This window comes from Pan troglodytes, chromosome 7 (genome assembly GCF_028858775.2).
Source record: "Pan troglodytes isolate AG18354 chromosome 7, NHGRI_mPanTro3-v2.0_pri, whole genome shotgun sequence".
NCBI classification, from domain to species: Eukaryota; Metazoa; Chordata; class Mammalia; order Primates; family Hominidae; genus Pan; species Pan troglodytes.
In genome coordinates, this window is record NC_072405.2 from 46,655,666 (window position 1) to 46,677,662 (window position 21,997).

The following is a 21,997-nucleotide window of genomic DNA, read 5'->3' on the forward strand; positions in this document are numbered from 1 at the left end:
GTTTTAAAAATGAAAGCTCAGACCAGCATGGCCAACATGGCGAAATCCTGTCTCTACCAAAAATACAATTAGCCAGGTGTGGTGGTGCATGCCTGTAGTCCCAGCTACTAGGGAGGCTGAGACAGGAGAATTGCCTGAACCTGGGAGGCTGAGACAGGAGAATTGCCTGAACCTGGGAGGCAGAGGTTGCAGTGAGCGAGATCACGGCCACCGCAGTCCAGCCTGGGTGACAGAGCGAGACTCCATCTCAAAAAAAAAAAAAAAAAAAAGGCAAGCTCAAAGGTCCTAAGAAGAATTTTTCCCTTGAATTCTGATGAGGAATTATCATCTGATGCAATCACTATCGTTTGTATATAATATATACAGTAGAGGCCAAAAGCAATCTTGTAAGGGGCTAAAATAATGCTAAGAATGATCTCTGGTGATCTGGCTTGATAGAAAAGAAAGCAGAGTTCTTTTAATATTTCTGTGTGGGCAGTACATTCATATGGTTTGAAATTCAAAGAAAGAAAAATAATGAAAAGCCTCTTTTTTATTTTGTTTCTTGCAATCAGTTTCTTCCCCATATACAACTAATGTAAAATGTCTTCCAGCCATCTATTTTATGCCTCCATAATAAATATATGTATGTGAATATATTCTTTCCCTTATTTTAAAAACATAAATAGTATATTAAAGGCAATGTTCTGTGCCTTGTTTTTTCTACTAGTATATCTTGACATTTTTTAACCTATTATATGTAGTTTCCTCATTTTTTTTTAGCTGCATAGTCTTCCGTTATGTAAATACACCATAATTTATTTAAGCCGTCCTCTACTCATGGACTTTCAGGTTTCCTTTTCTTTTGCACACACCTTGTTCATGTCATTTCACCTACTCATGAGTATATCTGTAATGTAAAATACTTTGAATTGAAATCAATGGCATAAAGGGTATATACATTTGTAAAATTTGATAAATATTGACAAATAAGAGGTTGTACCTTTTTATACTCCCAGCAATAATGTACGAAAGTGTGTGTTTCTCCACAGCTTTTCCAACAGTTTTAATATTTTTAAATCTTTGCCAATTTGTTGGGTGAAAATGTACAATATACTGTACATATTAAAAGAATACACATTTGATGAGTTTTGACATGTATACACCTGTGAAGCCATCACTACAATCAACATATTCATCACTCTCAAAAGTTTCCTTGTGCCTTTTGTAATCCCTCCCTTCTTTTCTCTTCCCCACTCCTCCTAATTTCCAGGGAGCCACTGCTCTGTTCTGCCACTGTAGATTAGTTTGCTTATGACTTGTATTTGGAATCCTACAGTATATACTTTTGTTGTTTGGCGTTTAGCTTATTTATTTATTTATTTATTTGAGATAGTCTTGTTCTGTCATCCAGGCTGGAGTGCAGTGACACAATCATGGCTCACTGTTGCCTAGATCTCTGGGCTCAAGGGATCCTCTTAGGCTCAAGGGATCCTCCCATCTCAGCCTCCCAAGAAGCTGGGACTGCAGGCATGTGCCACTGGGCCTAATTTTTTTTTTATTTATTTTTGTAGAGATGGGGTCTCACTATGTTGCCCCTGCTGGTGTCAAACTCCCGGCCTCAAGCAGTCCTCTTGCTTTGGCCCCCTAAGCTGTTGGTATTATAGACATGATTGATGTTGTGTATATCAATAGTATATCCTTTTTATTGCTGAGTAGTATTCCATTATATGGATATATCAGTTTGTCCATTCACCTGTTGATGGATATTTTGATAGTTTCCAGTTTTTGGCTATTAACAAAGCTGCTAGGAACATTCATGTATAAGACTTTACATGGACATATTCTTGGGTAAATAGGAATGGAATGGGTGGATACTATATGGAAGTGTATTTTTAAAAGAAACTGCCAAACTGTTTTGCCACCAGCAGTTTACATCTGCATCAGCAGTGTTTGAGAGTTTCAGTTGCTCCACATCAACTTTTTTTTTATTTTTTATTTTTATTTTTGTGAGGCAGTCTCACTCTATCACCCAGGCTGGAGTGCAGTGGTGCGATTATAGCTCACTGCAGCCTTGACCTTGGACTCAAGCCATCCTCCCATCTCAGCCTCCTGAGCAGCTGGGAGTAGCTAGGACCACAGGTGTGTAACACCATGCCCAGCTAATTTTTCAAATTTTTTTGTGGAAATGGGGTTTTGCCATGTTGCCCAGACTGGTCTTGAACTCCTGGGCTCCAGTGATCCTCCCACTTGGCTTCCCAAAGTGCTGGGATTACAGGTGTAAGCCACCATATCTGGCCAACAAGTTTTTTTTTTTTTTTTTTTTTTTGAGAAGGAGTCTCACTCTGTCACCCAGGCTGGAGTGCTGTGGCACGATCTTGGCTCACTGCAACCTCTGCCTCCCAGGTTCAAGCAATTCTTGTACCTCAGCTTCCTGAGTAGCTGGGATTACAGGTGTGCGCTACCATGCCTAGCTAATTTTTGTATTGTTAGTAGAGATGGGGTTTCACCATGTTGGCCAGGCTGGTCTCGAACTTCTGACCTCAGGTGATCCACCTGCCCCTGCCTCCCAAAGTGCTGGGATTACAGGCGTGAGCCACTGCGCCTGCTCAAAATTTTTATTTTTATGTAATCAAATTTGTTGTCATTTGCTTTTTGGTTTCTGGAATTTGTGTCATACTCAGAAAGATCTTCCTTACTTTCCAAAAAAATTCTTACCACAGTATTTTTTTTTTTTTTTTTTTTGAGATGGAATCTCACCCTGTTGCCCAGGCCAGAGTGCAATGGTGTGATCTCGGCTCACTGCAACCTCTGCCTGCCAGGTTCAAGTGATTCTCCTGCCTCAGCCTCCCAAGTAGCCAGCATTACAGGTGTGCACCACCATACCTGGCTAATTTTGTCTTTTTAGTAGAGACAGGGTTTCACCATGTTGGTCAGGCTGGTCTCAAACTCCTGACCTCAAGTGATCCCACCTCAGCCTCCCAAAGTGCTGGGATTACAGGCGTGAGCCACTGCACCCAGCCAACACAGTATATTGTTATATATATAATTTTTTTTAGAAACAGGATCTTGCATGCAGTGGCTTCTCACAGGCATGATCTTAGTGCACTAGACCCTTGAATTCCTGGGCTCAAGCAATCCTCTTGCCTTGGCCTCCTGAGTAGTTGGGACCGCAGGTGTGCAACACCATGCCTGGCTATTCTAATATTTTATCATCTAATTTTTACATATAAATCTTTGATTCAGATTCAGGTCCTTTTTTCCCCACGTGTCTCAACACTATTAATAGATTTGAGATTCTAAATTAAATTAATTAAATTCTTTTTTTTTTTTGAGACAGAGTCTTGCTGTGTTGCCCAGGCTGAAGTGCAGTAGTGCAGTAGTTGGCTCACTGCAACCTACGCCATCTGGGTTCAAATGATTTTCCTGCCTCAGCTTCTTGAGTAGCCGGGACTATAGGCATGTGCCACCATGCCCAGCTAATTTTTGTATTTTTAGTAGAGATGGGGTTTCACTATGTTGGCCAGGCTGGTCTCGAACGCCTGACCTCAGGTGATCCGCCTGCCTCGACCTCCCAGTGTTAGGATTATAGGTGTGAGCCACCGTGCCTGGCCACTTAATTAAATTCCTATACATAAATGGGACTATTTCTCGACTTCTTACTTGTTGATTTGCTTTTTTATGTACCATTTTAATATCTGATAGAGCTAATTCCCACTTGTTGATACAGGAATTTCTTAAGCTGGGGTCTGTGTATATGAGTTTGTGGGAGATGAGGGAAGTCTATGAATCCAATGAAATACACATTTATAATTGTGGTTGCAATGTGATCCTTTCTGGGGAGGAATCCGTAATTTCATTAGATTCTCAAAAGGATGCATGACTCAATAAATGTTGAACCACAGATCTAGAAGAATAATAGAGGCTTATATCCTTAAGGCAGTCCCTCATGAGTGTTAATCTTTTTAAGTCAAATTTTGTTATGAAGTGTGGATATAAGTAATTGCTTGTGCATACATAGAATAATATCTGGAAAACGCATGAGAAATTGATAACATTGGTTGTCAGAAGATGGGAACTGGTGGTGGTTGAGGAACAAAGGTGGGAGGGAGACTTCGTTACTTTCTTATATTTTTGGAATTTGGAACCTTATGATTGTATTACCTTTTCCAAAAAGTGCATAATATTTTAAAAATTAAGGTGACCAACTGGATAACTCTTCAATAGCGTCTCTAGAATGATCTCTGTGGAAAAGGAACAATTCTTGGTTATTTCTTACTGGCTTTTTTTTTTTTTTGAAATGGAGTCTCACTCTGTCGCCCAGGCTGAAGTGCAGTGGCGCTTTGCAACCTTCGGCTCACTGCAACCTTCGCCTCCTGGGTTCAAGCGATTCTCCTGCCTCAGCCTCCTGAGTAGCTGGGACTACAGTCACGTGCTGCCACGCCTGGCTAGTTTTTTTTTTTTTTTTAGACGGAGTCTCGCCTATCTGCCAGGCTGGAGTGCAGTGGTGCAATCTCGGCTTACTGCAACCTCCGCTTCCTGGGTTCAAGCAATTCTTCTGCCTCAGTCTCCCCAGTAACTGGGACTACAGGCGCATACCACCACACCCTGCTAATTTTTGTATTTTTAGTAGAGATGGGGTTTCACCATATTGGCCAGGCTGGTCTCAAACTCCTGACCTTGTGATCCACCCACCTTGGCCTCCCAAAGTGCTGGGATTACAGGCGTGAGCCACCGTGCCCAGCCCTAGTTTTTGTATTTTTAGTGGAGATGGGGTTTCACCATGTTGGCCAGGCTGGCTCAAATTCCAGACCTGTAGTGACTTGTCCACCTCAGCCTCCCAGAGTGTTAGGATTACAGGCATGAGCCACCGCACCTGGCCTCTCTTCCTAGCTTTTTTATATTACTAGACTTAATGCCAGAGTTCTTTGCCAGGTCACCTTCCAAGCCACTGCCAATTACATTACTTCTGAATCTCATTTCTTTGCAGAAGTAAAAAATAAACTTGCAAGATGGTTGTATGGATTAAATGAGATAATATATGTAAAACATTTGGCACAAATGTGAGTTCCTTTTCTCAACATAATTTTTTCTCTTTATAGGGAGTCTGAAGATACAGTATTGCTGGTCCTCAAAGAGATCTACCAAACCCAGGGTATCTTCCTTGATCAGCCTTTACAGTAAAAATGACCCATCTATGGCTGCTTAATGTAAGTTTTAAAATGTCATATATATAGTGTAATTCTTACATATTAACATGTTATAATGAACTATGGAGCCTCAAGCTCTTTTTAAATATACTAGCTGTTGCCTGTCACCAAGATCTAGGCTGCTATTCATTTTTAGAGGGACTGGTAGAAATTCATGGGGAAAAAAACACAGTAGCCCATTTAGAGGAAGATTAGTGTATGTCTGTTTTGCTAGAGATTTTGTCCAATGACACCTGTCATTTTTTAGGATCTAAACTCAGAGTTTTAATGGTTCTGTTATCTAAGAGTTACTGTGGCAACAGTTATGATTTTAATTACCAACCACCCATCCTGAGATTTAAATTACTCAGCCTTTTAGATGTGAAATTACAAAGTCTGTGTATTCGACTCTGGCATTCTCTGTGGTTGCCTTCCAGTTGTGACTGCAGCTCTTCTCCCACTTTCCTCCCTAGACGGACATTGAGGGATCCTTCCCCAGAAAATCCACCTGTTTGTTGCTGCAATTTTCCTCTCCTCAGCTGCGTCATTTCCTGCATGTTGCCTGCCACTTACTCACCACTGGGGTCTTTGGAAGATAATCTTCCTCTTTGGAAATGAATGGAAAAGCAAAAGGCCCTATTACTTTTAACCACTGGCTTCATATAAACACTTGCCATTTTTTCTGCCTAGCTGGGGGTGGTTTGTATCTTTAATTCTTTGATGATAGTTTATAGTTGCCACACTTTATTGATTAGTACTTGACAGGGTGTAAAGCCTATTTTGGGTTTGATTTGTTTTGGGTGGGGTAGACATGTTTTTAAGGAACTTATTGCTTATCTTTAGAAAATGTTCTAGTTTGGAAACAGATTCTTGAGATTCAGAAGGCATTTTGGAGTACACTTATCTCTTGTTTGTGTTGAACTGAAGGCTAAGTCTCAGTGGACATGGAAAAGACTTTTGGGTGATTTATTTTTGAACCTGCATTTCTTTCTTATGTGTAGTGTATGAAGAAAGACTAGAATGTAGTTTTAAAAAAGTGTTGTTTACTCTCTTAGAACTGACAGACTTATTGCCAGAAATCACTGATGTTCATTGTTTTTGCAACTGTTTGAGCTGCTGTAAGAGTCTAAAGTTGACAAGTTAGTTCATGTTAGGTGCATCTTTATAAAGCAAAGATGTTGTATATCCTAGGCCTCCCTTTTATATTTGATAGAAGTTATTTGCTAATAGCTTCTATTCTTACGTTGAAAATAGTTGTAAAAGCTGATGAACCTGAAATTGTGTAGCCTCTACAGGCTGCTGAGGTTCTAAATAAAACCTTTTAGTGGTGCCTTTATGGTGAAACAGAATTTGTCACCTGCCATTTCTACTTGGGCTAAGGTAGTATTGTGTATCCTCTTTCCTTCTTAGGTATCCATAATCCACAAAGCATATTTAAAAGGCTCTTGGCACGGGCAGCATTGGTTGAGCAGGTAGGTTTGGCTAGGGGGAAATGTTTAACTTGTTCTGAAAGAAAAACTTATGTCTGTAGGGTCCAAGAAACAGCTATTCCAGAGTCAGTGTCAGCTGAGTCTGGAACATATGAAGTGAGGTTTACTTCTAAGAACAGAAGTGACTGCACACTAATTTTGTCAAGGCATCTTTTCACTACTTTGCTGTAGATTTTTCTTCTTCATTGGTCAGTTTGTCATTGTCTTTGTAGTTCTCTTTATGATAATCCTTTATACTTGCTCTCAGATTCCACAGGCCTTTGTTTATAGAGTGGTAAAGGCAGGCGAGCTGTGGTTTATTGTTTATAAATTTTTTTATAAATGTTATGGTATTCAAAGCCACTGACATTTAATATTTACTGAAGCCATTCCTTAGACAGCAGTGGTCTTTATCCCTTTCTGGAAAGAAAAGGAAAATGAAGGGTAATTACTGTCACCATGGAGATTGTAGAGGTAAGGTTGGGGTATAGGTCAGGCCTGGCCTTTCTTTGTCATCTGCTTATAGTCTACTGCTAAGTATGCCACTAAGTTTCAGATATATGGAATACTTTATTTTTTTAAAGGTATATAAACTCTGAGTTATTGAGAATTAAGTATTCACTGTATATTAAGGGGAAGCTTTTGCCAAGTTGTGGTCTTCAAATTTATGTTTACTCTTCCTATTGGCAGAATAGGTGCTATTTAAGAGTAAACCAAAGGATAAGCAGAGGGAGTCCCTATAACCAAAGATGGACAGCATAGCCCTGGATAGCCAGATAAACCACTCTTTGTATTAAGAAATGTTTCTTTCCTAGTGGTGAGGGGTGGGTAACTGTGAAAGAGCTTTATATCTTGTCTATTCATGGTATTATAGCTGTATATTCCCAGGATAATAAGCTTGATTGAAATCCTGTATTTAGTCATATATTATTTGCGCTGCTTCATTTGTATCATGTGCAATCTCTAGACCAAGCCTATTTTTAAACTCTGGTACAGCATCATTTTGTACATATTCCCAGCTGCAGAACTAGTATCACTTATCTCAGCAAAAGAGATTGTTTGCATGGAAAGATTAATAGCACTGATTAGATTTCTAATATTTTGCATTTTTGAAATGTTTGTTTTCTACGTGATTATATTTAAAACTTTAGTAAATACTAAAATGAAACCATATTGACTAGTGGCCTACTTTTACCTGGACTCACCCGTCTCAAAGTCAAGAAAATCAATACAGTCACGATTTTCTCTGTCTTTATGTATTACTAAAACAAAAAAATAGGTTTTGGGCAAAGAACTAATATGTAAGTTCTTTCCTGTTGACTGGTATTTTAATTGTCATAGGCAGAATTTAAGTTCAGAATTTAAAGCATGGCAATTAGAAGAGACTTTCCTTTGGTATTTATAAATATTAGCCAGTACTATAGATAACAGCAGTTGAATCACTTAGGGCGGATGGGGAATTCAATGTTTTGCTTTACTAAAGTTCCAGCCCCTTAATGTACTTTAAATATTTAAAAAAGCACACACATTTACCATTTTATTTGAATATCAGGTTTACTGAAGGAAAAAGATACATTGAAAATATAGGAAGATACACATAAAAGACAACGTCATATTTAAAGTATAATCACAATAAAGAGAAAGGGAGCTGTAGGTCCTATGGCATCCATTCTGATGACATCCCATAATTGTTCCTTATATTCCATTGTGAAGAAGGGGCAGAAAAAGATTCATCTTTCCTTCAGATGACGATACCTGTCATTTTTCTTTTCTGCCTTAGTCACTTGGCAGTGTTGGTGCATTTGAGCAGATCTTCAGTCATGAATGGAAGGAAAGAAGCTCACAAGCACAGTTATGGTCAAATGAGGTAGAAACAGTCATCTGTTAGTAGTGCTGAAACCACACTCCTGACCATTTTCTTCTTTATTATTGTTTTCACTTAGTAATTCAACAAATTGTTTATGCCCACGGTGTTCAAAATGCACAGCAGTACCAGATGGCTGGACTCAGATAAGATGCACACAAAAGTGATAAATTACCCTAGATTCGACATTTTCCTATTTAAGGCTTGATGGAATTGTCATCAGAGAAGGTAAACAGAATCAAAGTAATTTAGTTGGCCATGCCCTAGATTTTAAGATTTTGAGCTATATGAAATGGAAATGAAGTTTTGATAATGAACTCTAGCTTCTGAGACAAGGTGGGGCTATGTAAAGGCTTCTTTGTGACAAGATCCTTCTAAGAATGGCATTTAAATTAAATGTAAAAACACTGTAGATCTTCAGATATTAATCTGATAGACCAGATTCATAAGGTGTTGGACACCTTTGAAAGATCCTTTTACTAGAACATGTGGCATACAGTAGTGGAAAAGAACCGTAACTCCTCAAGATAGATGAGCAGGGGCAAAAGTGTGTAATCATTTGGAGGCAGAATACAGTGTGGCTTATGTCCTCACTTGCACCTTGGAAGGGGAAAAAAAAGGCCAGAATTTCTTGTCTTGTGCATGGTCCGGTTAGGAGGGCTAGTTCACCTGTTCTCTATTGAGATAGATTCAATTTTTTTTTTTTTTGAGACAGGGTCTCACTCTGTTGCCTAGGCTTGGAGTGCAGTGGTGCGATCTCGGCTCACTGGAACCTCCAGCTCCCAGGTTCAAGCAATTCTCCTACCTCAGCCTCCCAGGTAGCTGGGATTACGGCACACAACTCCTGGCTAATTTTTGTATTTTTAGTAGAGACAGGGTTCACCATGTTGGCCAGGCTGGTCCTGACCTCAGGTGATCCACCCTCCTCGGCCTCCCAAAGTGTTGGGATTACAGGCATGAGCCACCATGCCCAGCCAGATTCAATTTTTAAATATCAAAACAATAAGAATCCCCAGGCTTCTGTGCAGTGGAAAGTACAAGTTTGTCTTGAAATGGTTTATGGCATTCTGCATCAGTCAGAGGAGGATAATACTGCCGATAGCAGACATAGGCAAATGTCATTCCAATCATGGATCCAACTAGTACATCTGAAGAGAGTGGAAACAAGGTCTTCTCTTAATATTAGGCTCCTAAATCCTATTACATACACATAGCATAGAGGACCTGGCCCTCCAGGATACTCTACTGTGGGGCTAAAATAACCTCAATTCCAGACTTATGGTTTCTAAATAAAATCTTTTTATTCTCAATTTTATCATAGTTACAGTATTATCATTGTCAGGTTGCTTTCTGAACACCAAATCAAAACACATCTTAAGTAAGTATAATAAGCTTTGTTCAGAGTGTACTAAATTAGAATTTTTCTAACTCAGAAGAGTAACAAAGGTCCACTTATTGCTATTCATCTGCCCATTTTCACCATTTAAAGGGTCCTAGAGGAAGGAATAAAGTATTTTAAGAGTTGCTTCTCGCCGGGCACGGTGACTCACGCCTGTAATCCCAGCACTTTGGGAGGACCAGGCAGATGGATCCCGAGGTCAGGAGATTGAGACCAGCCTGACCAACAAGTGAAACCCTGTCTCTACTAAAAATACAAAAATTAGCCGGGCGTGGTGGCGTGTGCCTGTAATCCCAGATACTCAGGAGGCTGAGGCAGGAGACTTGCTTGAACCCAGGAGGTGGAGGTTGCAGTGAGCCGAGATGGTGCCACTGCACTCCAGCCTGGGCGCAGAGCTAGACTGTCTCAAAAAAAAAAAAAAAAAAAAAAGAGTTGCTTCTCTTTGCAAAAAACTAGTTTATTTAAAAATTTAAAATAGGGTTCCTGAGGACCTGTGGGCAATACTTCCAGCATTTTTTTTGGAATTGTGTCAGGTTCAAGCCATTCTCCTGCCTCAGCCTCCCAAGTAGCTGGGATTAAAGGCGTGTGCCACCATGCCCAGCCGATTTTGTATTTTTAGTAGAGATAGCGTTTCACTGTTGGTCAGGCTGGTCTTCAACTCCTGACCTCAGGTGATCCACGTACCTCACCTTCCCAAAGTGCTGGGATTACAGGCATGAGCCACTGCACCTGGCCTCAATTTTTGTATTTTTAGTAGAGACGGGGTTTCAATATGTTGGCCAGGCTGGTCTCGAATTCCTGACTACAGGTGATCCGCCTGCCTCAGCCTCCCAAAGTGCTGAGGTGTGAGCCACTGCGCCAAGCCAGGTGTTCTGTAATTTGGATATTTTACTTACTATAGCATTCAGCTTAAATTTGTTTGGTTTAATTATAATTTTATGTTTTCTTGAATTTTACTTATGTTTTTGAACAAAAGTCCTATGACAATGAACCTGATTTTTAAGAGAGTAAATTGAACTTTGAGGTTTTAAATTTCCTGTAGATGCAGTTTAACTTGAACTTACAATGCTTCAAATAATGGAAAAATTAGGATGTTTATCTTTGGTAAACTCTTTTTGTCTTATCTTTCCTATAATTTTAAATGTATATTCTTAGTACAGAACCCAGACCATCCATACTCATTAATTTGTTCATTCAGCAGATATTTAGTAAGCATCTCCTCTGTGCTAGGTGCTAGGAATAAAATGAGTGAAATATGCAAGCTTCCATGGCCTGAGTACTTTGCTTACCTTGCCAGTGATGCTTGTAGTCACATGTGCGGGACAGTGCAATCACAGCTGCAAAAAGTAGAGGTGACAGAAAGGCACAGAACCTCCAAGATTTCCCACGGCCTTGTGGTGTGAAGCAGTGTAACTTCCCTGCCAGGTAGAAGGACGCAAAGGCCAGACCAGCAAATGCAACTGGAACAAGAAAAACTTTTAAGTGGTTTGTCTTTTAAAGGAAGCTACCTCATTCATCCCCACATAGGAGGCTAGGAAGCATGAGTATGTTTTTATTTATTTATTTTTTGAGACAGAGTCTTGCTCTGTCGCCCAGGCTGGAGTGCAGTGGCACCATCTCGGCTCACTGCAACCTCCACCACCCGGGTTCAAGCGATTCTCCTGCCTTAGCCTCCCGAGTAGCTGGGACTCCATGTGTGTGCCACCATGCCCAGCTAATTTTTTTATTTTTAGTAGAGTTGGGATTTCACCATGTTGGCTAGCCTGGTCTTGAACTCCTGGCCTCAAGTGACCTGCGTGCCTTGGCCTCCCAATTGCTGGGATTACAGGTATGAGCCACCACACCTGGCCATGAGGGTGTTTTAATCCTTTTTTGTGTATACTTATAGTGTAAGTCATTGTGAAGGAAAGGGAAACAAAAAGAAAAATGAAGGACTTAGTGCCCCAAAGTTAATGTTTTATCTGAGTATAGTTTTCGGTATACTAGCTATATGTATTAACTTGTTGATGCTTTAGTTTCCTCATCTATAAATGGGACTCATAAATACAATAGTCCCCACCTCATTGGATTATTGTGAGCTATAATTAGGTAAGAAATGAAAATGCTTCAAAGTACCTGACACATAGAAACTCTTCGTTAAAGGTTATTTTTACTGCTAGTACAAGATTGCAGGATCTAGGCAAATAATATAACAATTAAATGTGTAAATCTCATGAAGGTAAACTACCTTTCTGTTCTGTAATATTTACCCAAATAGTCAAGGCTCAGACTTGTTAAACTGTGGAGTTACTAAAGAAGGGGGGATTTTCCAAATTGTAGAAACAAGAGTAGTCAGATTTTCCCATCCCTACTAGATTTCTAGGTTAAATTCAATGATGTGAAAACAAGCATAGGGTAGAGTCCATATGATATTCATACAGGAAGAATGTCCACTGGGGAAGCTCTTTCGGCCCTCATTCACCACGTCCTTATCCCCTGTACACATCAAGTCAGAATGGGCTAGCCCATCAGGGAAGCAGCGGTAGAAGAAATCTGGGCGTGGCCTGGAAGAAAGCAGCATGGTTGGAACGTAAGTCATTAACTCCAGAAATTATTTTTCAGTTGTAGCAGACATTAATAATCCTGTTAATTATTGGTCAAATAGTGCCCCAGGCAAAATAAGGTAACTGGATTAGTATAGTCACCACACTAAGAGAAAAGCCTTACTTTCAAGGTCAGCATTTAAATTAGGGGAAAAACGCCCACTCCAGCACATGATTACTTTTTAGGGCAAACAGCAAATGACACTGCAGCTTCAGGAGGTGCTCAAGAGGACACTGACCGACTGCTGTGGCCGTTGGTGGGAAATGCTGTTCAGGCAGAAAAGAGCCCAGGTGTCACCTGGAGGACTGAGGTATGGGGAAGGGAGTAAGCGTTGAATGACAAAAGAAAAATCAGAGTGAAGATAAAGGAGAAAAGAATGAGAAAGACGTGTGGTGGACACCATTAACCTCTCTGTTCTGGTGGGTAAGGGCTGAGGCAGATGCTGGGGTGGTTAGCTGTTGTCACTTACCTCCCTACGATCAGTTTTATTGTGTTGGTAAAGACGCCATTCAGAGCCAGGGCAAGGCTGGCAGCTGCAAAGCAAAGCCATTAGTTAAAAGGATCTGTCTAGGAGGAAAGGTATGGTCATGGCCTCGTTATGAGAGCAGCCGTGCTGTTTCTGAGATGGATAGAATCCAACCAGGCCTGGGCACAAAAATAATTAGGGTCCTCAGTGATCACTCTTTTGTAGCCGAGAACTTTTGTACTAGGCCAAAGACATTTCTGAGGTACAAATAACCCAGTGCATTTAGGCACAGGGCTGCCTGCGGTGTAGCCTGCGTAACCAAGTCCCTGCAGTGCTATTTTCCTCTCCCGCGGGGATAGAGTTCCTTTAGGAATGCAGAACTCAGTGGCCTCCACACAGGCTCACCGTGGCTGAATCCCACAACGACCTCCTAGGTTCCCAGCACGAAGAAACCGGCCAGAAAGGGCTAGCGCTCACCCAGGCAGGCTTGTCTGCTGTCTCTTGTGTCTGCCTTCTTGAGAAATTTGGCCAGGAAGATCAGAGACAGTGGAGAGAGAAATGCAATAACCTGAATCAGAATGTCAGAGGTTAAAAACAATAATAAAAAAAAAAGCCACACTCGTGCTCCTACAGGAAAGAGGGATGTGACACAGCAGGACTCACTGGCGCTAACATAAGGTCTCTGAGTGCGCGTAACCGGGCGCCAGGCAGCGCCACCAGTGAACAGCAGCGCCCGTGCGGCTCGGGCCCCGGTACCTCAGGCTGAGGCACAGAGCGCCCGGGAAAACGTTGTCTCAGCCCAAAGAGGCTCGGACACCCTCCTCTCTCAATCAATCAATCAATCAGGATCTTAAACAAACACTCGAGCCCTAGGAGGCGGAACCCAGCGCACAGCAGCGGAGTGGGCAGTGGGTCCCTACAAAGGCTGTCTCGGGGTGGAAAACGCACAGGTGCCCGCGGGAAGCCCGGTCATGGGGAGGGAGGAGAGACGATCTTTCTCCACGCACAAACATCGGCTTGGTGGGGAAATACTCCGCCTCCACGTAGGGGTTCCGGTAGAGCCACATCTCCTCCGGCTGGATGAGTCTCTGGAACGGGGGGAGCAGCTCCGTCACCCTAGAGGGGAACAAAGAAGCGCAGAGCAGGTCGCCTGGCTTCCTCCCCGCTTCCCCACTGCCCGACCCGCCGCCCCGTGCCGCCCGCCTGCCTGGGAAGCGGGGCCGCCCGGGCCCGGCCGTGGATCTTTCTTACAGGAAGGCCGCGAACAGCGCGAGCCGCACGCCCACTTCGGCCCCAAAGGCCACCGCCGCCGCCGCCTTCCCCATCCGGCCGCGAGCCCCGAGCGACGCTGCGCTGACGTGGCCACCTCCGCGGGGAGGGCCGGGCCGGGAACTGGGCACCGCCCCCTCTCCCAGTTGCCCGCGCTCCGGCGGCTCCCCAGGAAGACGGCCTGGGGGCTGTGCCGAGGGCATCGTCTGGCAAAGGGTACGCAAAGCCAGCGGAGCTGCCCTCTGGTGCGTTCAGCAGGGAGCCAGCGCCCCAGTTCCAGCCGAGTAGGTCGGCGTACGGTCCATCAGCAGCTCGTCTCCACGGCCCAACCACACCACCGCGGGGAGCAGCCTTCTCCCGGGACCTCGCCTCTAAATGGAAAACCAAACAGCCCGCTCTCAGATCCTCGTTCCTTAGCAACACAGCCGCATTCTGCAGGAAGCCACACTACCTGAGGTTGGCTGGATTGTGTCATTTAGTCCTCCCACCCAGGATGGCCTCCTGCCCAGAGTGTTTGTTGTAGCAAAAAATTATTGGCAAAGAACAAGCCCACATATTTAATTTGGAACATACAGGACAATTTATTGAAGTCAATCTCAAGCAAAATCTGAAATCAGTGGAATGTCATTAAAAACCTTTCCAAATTAATCCTCACGGAAGCAAAAAACACATTGGAATTCCAAAGTATTTGTAAAATAAAAAAGGCAACATCTCAGTAAATATAATGTACAAAAATTATATGTTCCTACCAGCACACACATCAGTAAAGAAGCTTAAATATTACAGGCAACCCTAAATACACTATAACTAGTCAACAATAAGCTATCTATATACAGGTTAACCAAGCTTTACACGTTTCACACTATGCAATAAAACATAGGCCAATCAACAAAATCCTCAAAATATTATATATCTTGAAGTCTATGTGGCAACATCAAGTCATTATACAGTAATGCCCTAGTGGAACACCCCCAGGGAAAATTAACACTAATCCCTTAGTGTCAAGAGCTTCTAGCCAAGTCACAGAAACTCAAAAGAGATTGACTTTAGTGAATATTGATGCTTTGTTATTAAAGACTCAAGTCTCAAGTGATTTAGGCAAAGTAACGGTTCACAGGATCTACAAAGTTTATTACAGATAAAGTACAGAAATAACCAATCTACAAAGATCATTATCATAAAGAACACGAGAAAATGAAAACGGAGTCTGTAGGTATCTGTGTTTGTTGTGCAATATCACTCAAATGGGTACAAATGAGTTTCTCATATCAATTCCAAATATACACATACCCTTGTATATAAAAAATGATATTAGCCAGTTGTAATACTCATTTAGCATCTTGGTTATTAGTGGCAATATAATTTTCTTAACATAGGGCATGTAACAGGACAAATGAGATAAAATAATGACAACCAAGTAAGTTTTATCCAGTCCATTTCTAAACTGACAAGAATACCTTATTCAATACCTTATATAGGTCATCTGACAGATACTTGAGGGCTGTTTGCACACATCAAGTGTGTTGGCAGGCAGGGAGGGGAGCAGTAAAAGCTGAGGGTGCTTTCTCACTAACTAGCAGATGCAGTAATGCCACATAAGAAAACTAAGGACTGAATAAATGACTTTGGCATCTATTCTATTTTCCCTTTTTACTTACATGTAAATTACTTTTACAGCCTACTGAAGGACAGGCAATTCTCATCCCCCTCCCGCTTCATACATACGTGCCACAAGCACCCAAACTTGTCACTTATGCAATGGACTGACCAAAACAAAAAACAGAAATGTTTTTTGAAAGACACGGATTACCCACATTTTGGGAGTGTAACGTAAGTGCAATTTTTTGTTTTGTTTTTTCCCTACATAGACATAGTAAAAGGAAAGAAGATGTGCTTGGGGAGAGGGTTGACAAAATGACAAAATAAAGAACGTACATAAAAAGTATTTGTAAAAATGCTGGTATCTCATGCAGGAGTCTCTTCCTCAAATGTGTTCAATCAATCTGAGCTATCTACTGTGAACACTCTCCCATTTGCAGAACTTCACCTTTAATCCACGCTAAAGAGGATAAGAGACTAGGCTATTTATTTTCAAAACAGTTTACAAAACAATGCTTTCTACTTCATAAATGTAAAAAGAAACTAAAATAAGGAGAATCTGAAGAGTTTCAAGTACTTAAAAAACCTGAATTCAATGAGGCAGAGGTCTCAATGTTAAAGTGACTATTTCGTACCTGTGGTAAACATTATCCCCCCCCTTACCCTTTACCAGGAGAAAGGGGGTTCCCTTTCTCCTGGTACCCCACCCCAGGTAAAAGTTGGTGAGATTTCAGTATATACACATTTCCAACTTTTCAGTATTTGTTAATTCATTGCAAAGCTGTCTAATTATAGTATTCCCTAGTCCATCTGAAAATGGAAGCAAGTTCTACTTTTTGTTTTACAAATAACCAGAGACCAATTCTAGGTGGCCCTAGGCCAAAGGAAAGTGTTTCCATTCATCAATTCATGTCTGCACCAACTTGGACAACTGGGGGTGGCTGGATGCATCAGCCTTGTGAAAAGTAACTTTAGTCTACGCTGCCCAGAAATAAAGCAATTTCCAATGTCCTTTTTCTCATGTGGAAGTATAGAATGTCAGCTTCCCAGCCGTGAGGGCTCCATAGCCACTGTTTTCTTAACTTGTTAAGAGGACACGGCATGTGGCAGCCAACACCTTGACTTCAAGGTGAATGCTAAAGGAAGAGCTTTGTATTTAAAATGAAATGAAAGACAAGCAACAAGTCCTGGGCAGTCCAGAGATTGTATTCTCTACAGATGGCCTGTTTGCAAACTGTAGGTCTGGGTTTGACCTATTGGAATACACCATGCAAGAAACTACTCGAAAAGGAAATTCCACTTCATGAACCAGGAAAGTTGTCCAACAGCCTGTCCCATCTGAGGGTCCTTTACATGATTAGATACTCAATATCTCAGTTCTACAACGTTATTTACAGACATGTTTTCAAATATTTTGTGTAAATGGCAGAAGGGAGCTGGGAGCAGTCCCCCTGCCTCCATTACTTTTTTAGCTTTCACATATGTTCTTGACTTGTACAGAAAATTCCAAATTTTAAATGATTCCCCAACTCAGCCAGTTCTATAGATGAGGCCAGATCATTTTTGAGAATTAAGATAGAGTGGGAACTTGTTAAAACAAAAATGAAAATAAAACCCACCTCACTCCTGTATCTCTCCCTGATTAGACATTAAAGAGGTGAATCACTGCCTCTGGCTGCTTCAGCCTTCCAGGAATGAAGAGCCATCCACCTTGCCCTTCTCAGCCAGCCACAGGCAGCTCTTCTGATTCTTCCCTCGCAGCAGTGGCGGTCCAGCCCCTCCCTCCCCTGCACAGTGCCTGGGAAAGTTTCCCAGGATTTCATCTTTAGCTCTTACTGATCCAGTTTCTGAAGCTTTAGGCTGATTATCAAAAATCTTATGTTCACTTCTTCCTTCAACAAATTAACATGTGGTTAAAAAAAATACCACCATTAGCCCATGCTGCTTTAAGTTATTTCATTGTTAGACAAGAGTAAAAACCAGCCACTTACACTCTGACCACATATAGATTTAAAAGTTAACAAATACCAACTTCAGACTATGAGTGAGCAATGTCTTTTGGAATATTTCATTGGTGTATCACAGGCACAGTGCATGTATACTCATGCACACATAAAGGACAATTTTCTCTTTCTGCATCTATAATCTGCAACTTAAAAATAAATAAAATAGGTCAACATTGACGCTATGGAGGTGTGAGGAGAACTCCTTGGCACCAGCATGACTAAAACCGCTTTTTAGACCATTAAAGAACATTCATGGCCAAAGACTTCAGAACTATGGTTACCTTTTTTTTTTTGAGATGGAGTCTCGCTCTGTCACCCAGGCTGGAGTGCAGTGGTGTGATCTTGGCTCACTGCAACCGCTGCCTCCTGAGAAACTGGGACTACAGGCATGTGCCACCATGCCCGGCTCCTTTTTGTATTTTTAGCAGAGACAGGGTTTCACCATGTTGGTCAGGCTGGTCTCAAACTCCTGACCTCATGATCTGCCCACCTCGGCCTCCCAAAGTGCTGGGATTACAGGTGTGAGCCACTGCACCTGGCAGCTATTTTGTTTTCTACTCTGATTTCTGAAATGGTGAAACAATCCTATTAATCATAATTTTTTTTAAATTTCAGCAGAGCTCTGTTACAGATATGAAAACAAAATGTGACACAATGAAGAAGCTGCATAAAAATACTGAAACCTAAGGTATCTGTAGTATATAGGATGTACCCTGGCTTACCATAGAAAAGTCTTTAGATAGTAAATAGCACTAAGTCTAAAAGCAAGGAGATAAGATTTCATGTTGGATACTGTTTCAACAAGAACTGTATTTGGAATATTAAAGGAAATCCTTATGTTAGTAAGTTTAAAAAACCAAACATCATATACAAAATAAAATTTTAGTATGATAAAACCTAGCTTTTCTTATTTTTTAAAAGGACATCAAACTATATAATTGCTCAAGAGCAAAGTTTAGTGTTTTGGTGAGCTGTATTTCATGTTACTTGTAGCAATTATATTTGGTGACATGGATCGCATTTTCCATTTTGCTCTTTCTTTTGGGACCATATCTAATCAACAGAAGTACTGGAAGCCCAATGAGTCACCGCAGAATTAATTGCTGGAGTCAGGCAAATGGCAGTTTAGGAGCTTCAGTAAAAGAATTGTAGTGTTTTTTACAAGAGAAAATCCAGTATAATTGCACATTTACATACAAAAAAAAGAGGCACAAAACAGATTTTCACCCTCTTTCCATAGAAGAGCTCTAAATTGATAAGCAAATGGAACACTCAATACAGCTGAAGGAATGTGGTAGAGCATCTACCCTCCCTACCTTCATAAGGTTACTAGGTACTTGAGGGAAAATAAATGCTACCAGGTACCAGCAATTGTAAGCAGTCAAAATTCACAGAGAAAGTTAACATTCATTCAAGCTAACCCTAGACTTCTACTTAGTACAGTGTTACAACAATGTCTGACATTACTAATTATTTTCATACAAGGAATACTGGAATATACATATTCCTAAGCATTAAAAGCAAGTGAGTTTGGTGAGCAGACATCTTGGTATACTCGCATCTATAAGAGTCAAGCATCACCGTCAACCATTTTTGCTAACACTGACTTTCTTGGGAGTTTTCTCCAAGTGCTTCCTAAGATGAAGTGTGTTTGTGTGGCTCTTATGCACCCTGTAAAAGTAGAAGTTCTTCCCCTTACTCAATGGGAACAATCTGAAGTACTGGATAATAATAGAAATTCTTTACATGTAACCTGAGGATGCCCCTACTACTTTCACCCCCCAAATTAGGAACTCAACCAAAAAGATCTATTCAAATACAATTCAAACTCACTTGTGTGGTTTTACCAGGAAACATGACTGAATGGTCAGATGACAAAAGAAATGTTTGAGTAGGAGAGGAAAACAGAGACAAAAAATAAAATGCCTGTAATTCTCTCCAATTAAGACCAGGGTCTACAATAAAATTGGACAGAAAATGGTGCTTATATGATCCAAATTTTGGTTTATGCCTTCATCCCCCTTTAGCTGCCTTAATCAGTGTCAGGAAAATAGGAGTGACCATTCCAACTATGCTTCATATCCACAGAAACGCACTTCATCCAAAACCCAAACCATCCGTGTCAATGGAAAACGTTTTAAAAATCAGTGAGCACATCCATTCCTTTTTTTCCTTCCACCAAGGAAACACACCATATACCCTTCTAGGTAAAGTTACCATAGTACAAAGCCCACCTTGTTTAAGACCACAGAGGTAAAATCCACCGAGGCATTGTTTTCAAGAGGCCAGATTTAATACTTCCATAGAGCCCTTCTCTAAGCCTATGAAAAGCATTTTGAAGGGAAAGAGAAGTGAGCCTACCTACTGCTCAGTAAAGAGGTATATAAAGCTTATCATACCCTTTCCTAGAGGGCTTTCTCAGATTCCTACTTAAAACACACACACACTTGATTAGACTATTGAACTACACTTCTTGAAATTCCTAAAAATGAAAATAAATAAAGGAATGATGGCTACTTTTGCTTTATACAACCAAGGAACACATCTTAGACTTTAAATTTATCTCATTAACAAAACTTACTTTTCTCTTTGTTCTTATTTTAACAGCAAAAACATTTCTTTTTCAAGCTGCAATGGCACTGAAGCACAATAAAAGGCAAGAAAAGACCAAGGGAATTTAACCCTCCACAAAAGAATCCCAAACCAACCAAACAAAACAAAAACCAGACACCACCAACTGCTTCTGCCTGCATGAACTGGTTTCCCATTTTTGCTTTAATAAGGCAGTTCCGATGGCAAAGGCTGTATGCACTGTAGCAGTCTCTTCTTTTTAAATGCATGATCTATTTGCTTTTTTCACTTAAATAGAAAGGAGGGGACACCACACATTTATTCTTTTACTTCTTCTCCATGATCTTGTGATTCCCATTTACATTTTATCTTGCTCCAGTATTCTGGTGACACAGGAGCCATGGGGTCATGTTCCGAGCAGCAGAGGCGGCCTTCCAGTGCAGAGGGAACCAGGGCCCCCTTTTCATGATCTTTACAAAATGAATGTGGACAGAATTCACAGAAGGAAACAGCTGCACTGCTGCACTCATCGCACTGATGCCACGGACACTCCCACTTTCCTAATTCGGGGAGATGGGGAGGAAGAAGGAGAAGTGCCCAAGTTAGTGCCTGTCTTGATTACCCATGAAAAACCCAGGTTCCTTCTTCTCTCATTGGAGATGGAATTCAACTGAATACAACTCCAAATTTCAACCAAACATAGATCTGGGTGTACAGTTTAGGATGGATGTGAGCTACTGGCCAAAACCCAACGCCACAGGTACCAACTACCCACCTATGGGAACAGTATACAAGAAACCAATCCTTGAGGAACCACAAGGTATCCCAAATGTGTAAGGGGAAAGATTTTTGCCAGCGTAATTTTTTGCTATTGTTTGTTCTATTCAACATTTCCTATCCCATGGCATGGAATATATTGTGAGTTACACATAGTTGGCAAAGACACAAATTAGGGAAAGGGTCCTGAAGGTCCAGCTTACCATATGGTGGCTGAGTCAGGTTAAGGCATAGGAGGTGGTATGCTTTGGGACAGTCTTTTTTGTCACACATGACCAGCTCTCCACCATCTCCACATTGAAAACAGTAATCTTCATGCATCTGCTTTGGTTCTGTTTTGATCTTTCGTCTCTTCTGTTTTAACTTAGCATTTTTTGCCTTCTCTTCATTTGTTGACGCACATGCCGACTGGCAGGAAAGAAAGGATCATAGTTTCAAACATCACAGACAGTGCATGAAGCTGGACACAGGAAAACCCTGCAACCTTGCATTCATTTAAATTCATCTGTTGTACAATTACCTAAAAACATCAGGAGGCCTTATGCTGCAACAAATACTATAACAAAAATAAAGTTTTGTTTTCACTGACTTAAAAATTATTTTATTTTTGAGATGGAGTTCTCGCTCTGTTGTCCAGGCTGAAGTGCAGTGGTGCAATCTTGGCTCACTGCAGCCTCGACCTCCTGGGCTCAAGCAATCCTCTTGTCTCAGCCTCCCAAGTAGCTGGGACTACATGTGCATGCCATCATGCCTGGCTAATTTTTGTAATTTTTTTTGTAGAGACAGGGTCTTGCTATATTGCCCAGGCTGGTCTCAAACTTCTGGG

General features: G+C 41.3%; 3 protein-coding genes across 19 annotated transcripts in view; 1 reads left to right on the forward strand and 2 right to left on the reverse strand.

Moving 5' to 3' along the window:
* DDHD2 (DDHD domain containing 2) overlaps positions 1-12,864 on the forward strand; it is a 36,522-nt gene extending 23,658 nt beyond the window's left edge. For 2 of the 7 annotated variants that reach the window (XM_016959346.4, XM_063817021.1), the window contains 2 exons: positions 5,082-5,189; positions 12,669-12,864. In XM_016959346.4, coding sequence (XP_016814835.1) covers positions 5,082-5,163 — 82 coding nt within the window. In that variant the 3' untranslated portion in view covers positions 5,164-5,189; positions 12,669-12,864. Of the gene's footprint in view, positions 1-5,081; positions 5,190-5,605; positions 7,806-12,668 lie in introns of those variants that run through there. The other 5 variants (XM_016959344.3, XM_054656656.2, XM_519711.7 and 2 more) reach the window with 3 other exon arrangements.
* Positions 8,173-14,780, reverse strand: PLPP5 (phospholipid phosphatase 5). 4 transcript variants are annotated; one of them, XM_519712.9, is made up of 7 exons: positions 14,201-14,780; positions 13,957-14,065; positions 13,427-13,517; positions 12,953-13,016; positions 12,319-12,443; positions 11,190-11,360; positions 8,173-9,649 (listed from the first exon to the last, which is right to left on the reverse strand). In XM_519712.9, the coding sequence occupies exons 1-7, from the start codon at positions 14,419-14,421 to the stop codon at positions 9,489-9,491; spliced, it is 942 nt and encodes a 313-aa protein (XP_519712.3). In that variant the 5' UTR covers positions 14,422-14,780; the 3' UTR covers positions 8,173-9,488. The 4 variants fall into 4 exon arrangements, with proteins under 4 accessions (XP_519712.3, XP_001170536.2, XP_024200888.1 ...); XM_001170536.7 differs by having other exon boundaries at positions 8,173-9,994; XM_024345120.3 differs by having other exon boundaries at positions 13,870-14,065.
* Positions 14,775-21,997, reverse strand: part of NSD3 (nuclear receptor binding SET domain protein 3) — a 112,950-nt gene continuing 105,727 nt past the window's right edge. For all 8 annotated transcript variants that reach the window (XM_054656650.2, XM_054656651.2, XM_001170799.7 and 5 more), the window contains 2 exons: positions 21,375-21,579; positions 14,775-20,954 (listed from right to left, as the gene is read on the reverse strand). In XM_054656650.2, the coding sequence (XP_054512625.1) occupies positions 20,713-20,954; positions 21,375-21,579 (447 nt within the window). In that variant the 3' untranslated portion in view covers positions 14,775-20,712. The remainder of the gene's footprint in view (positions 20,955-21,374; positions 21,580-21,997) is intronic.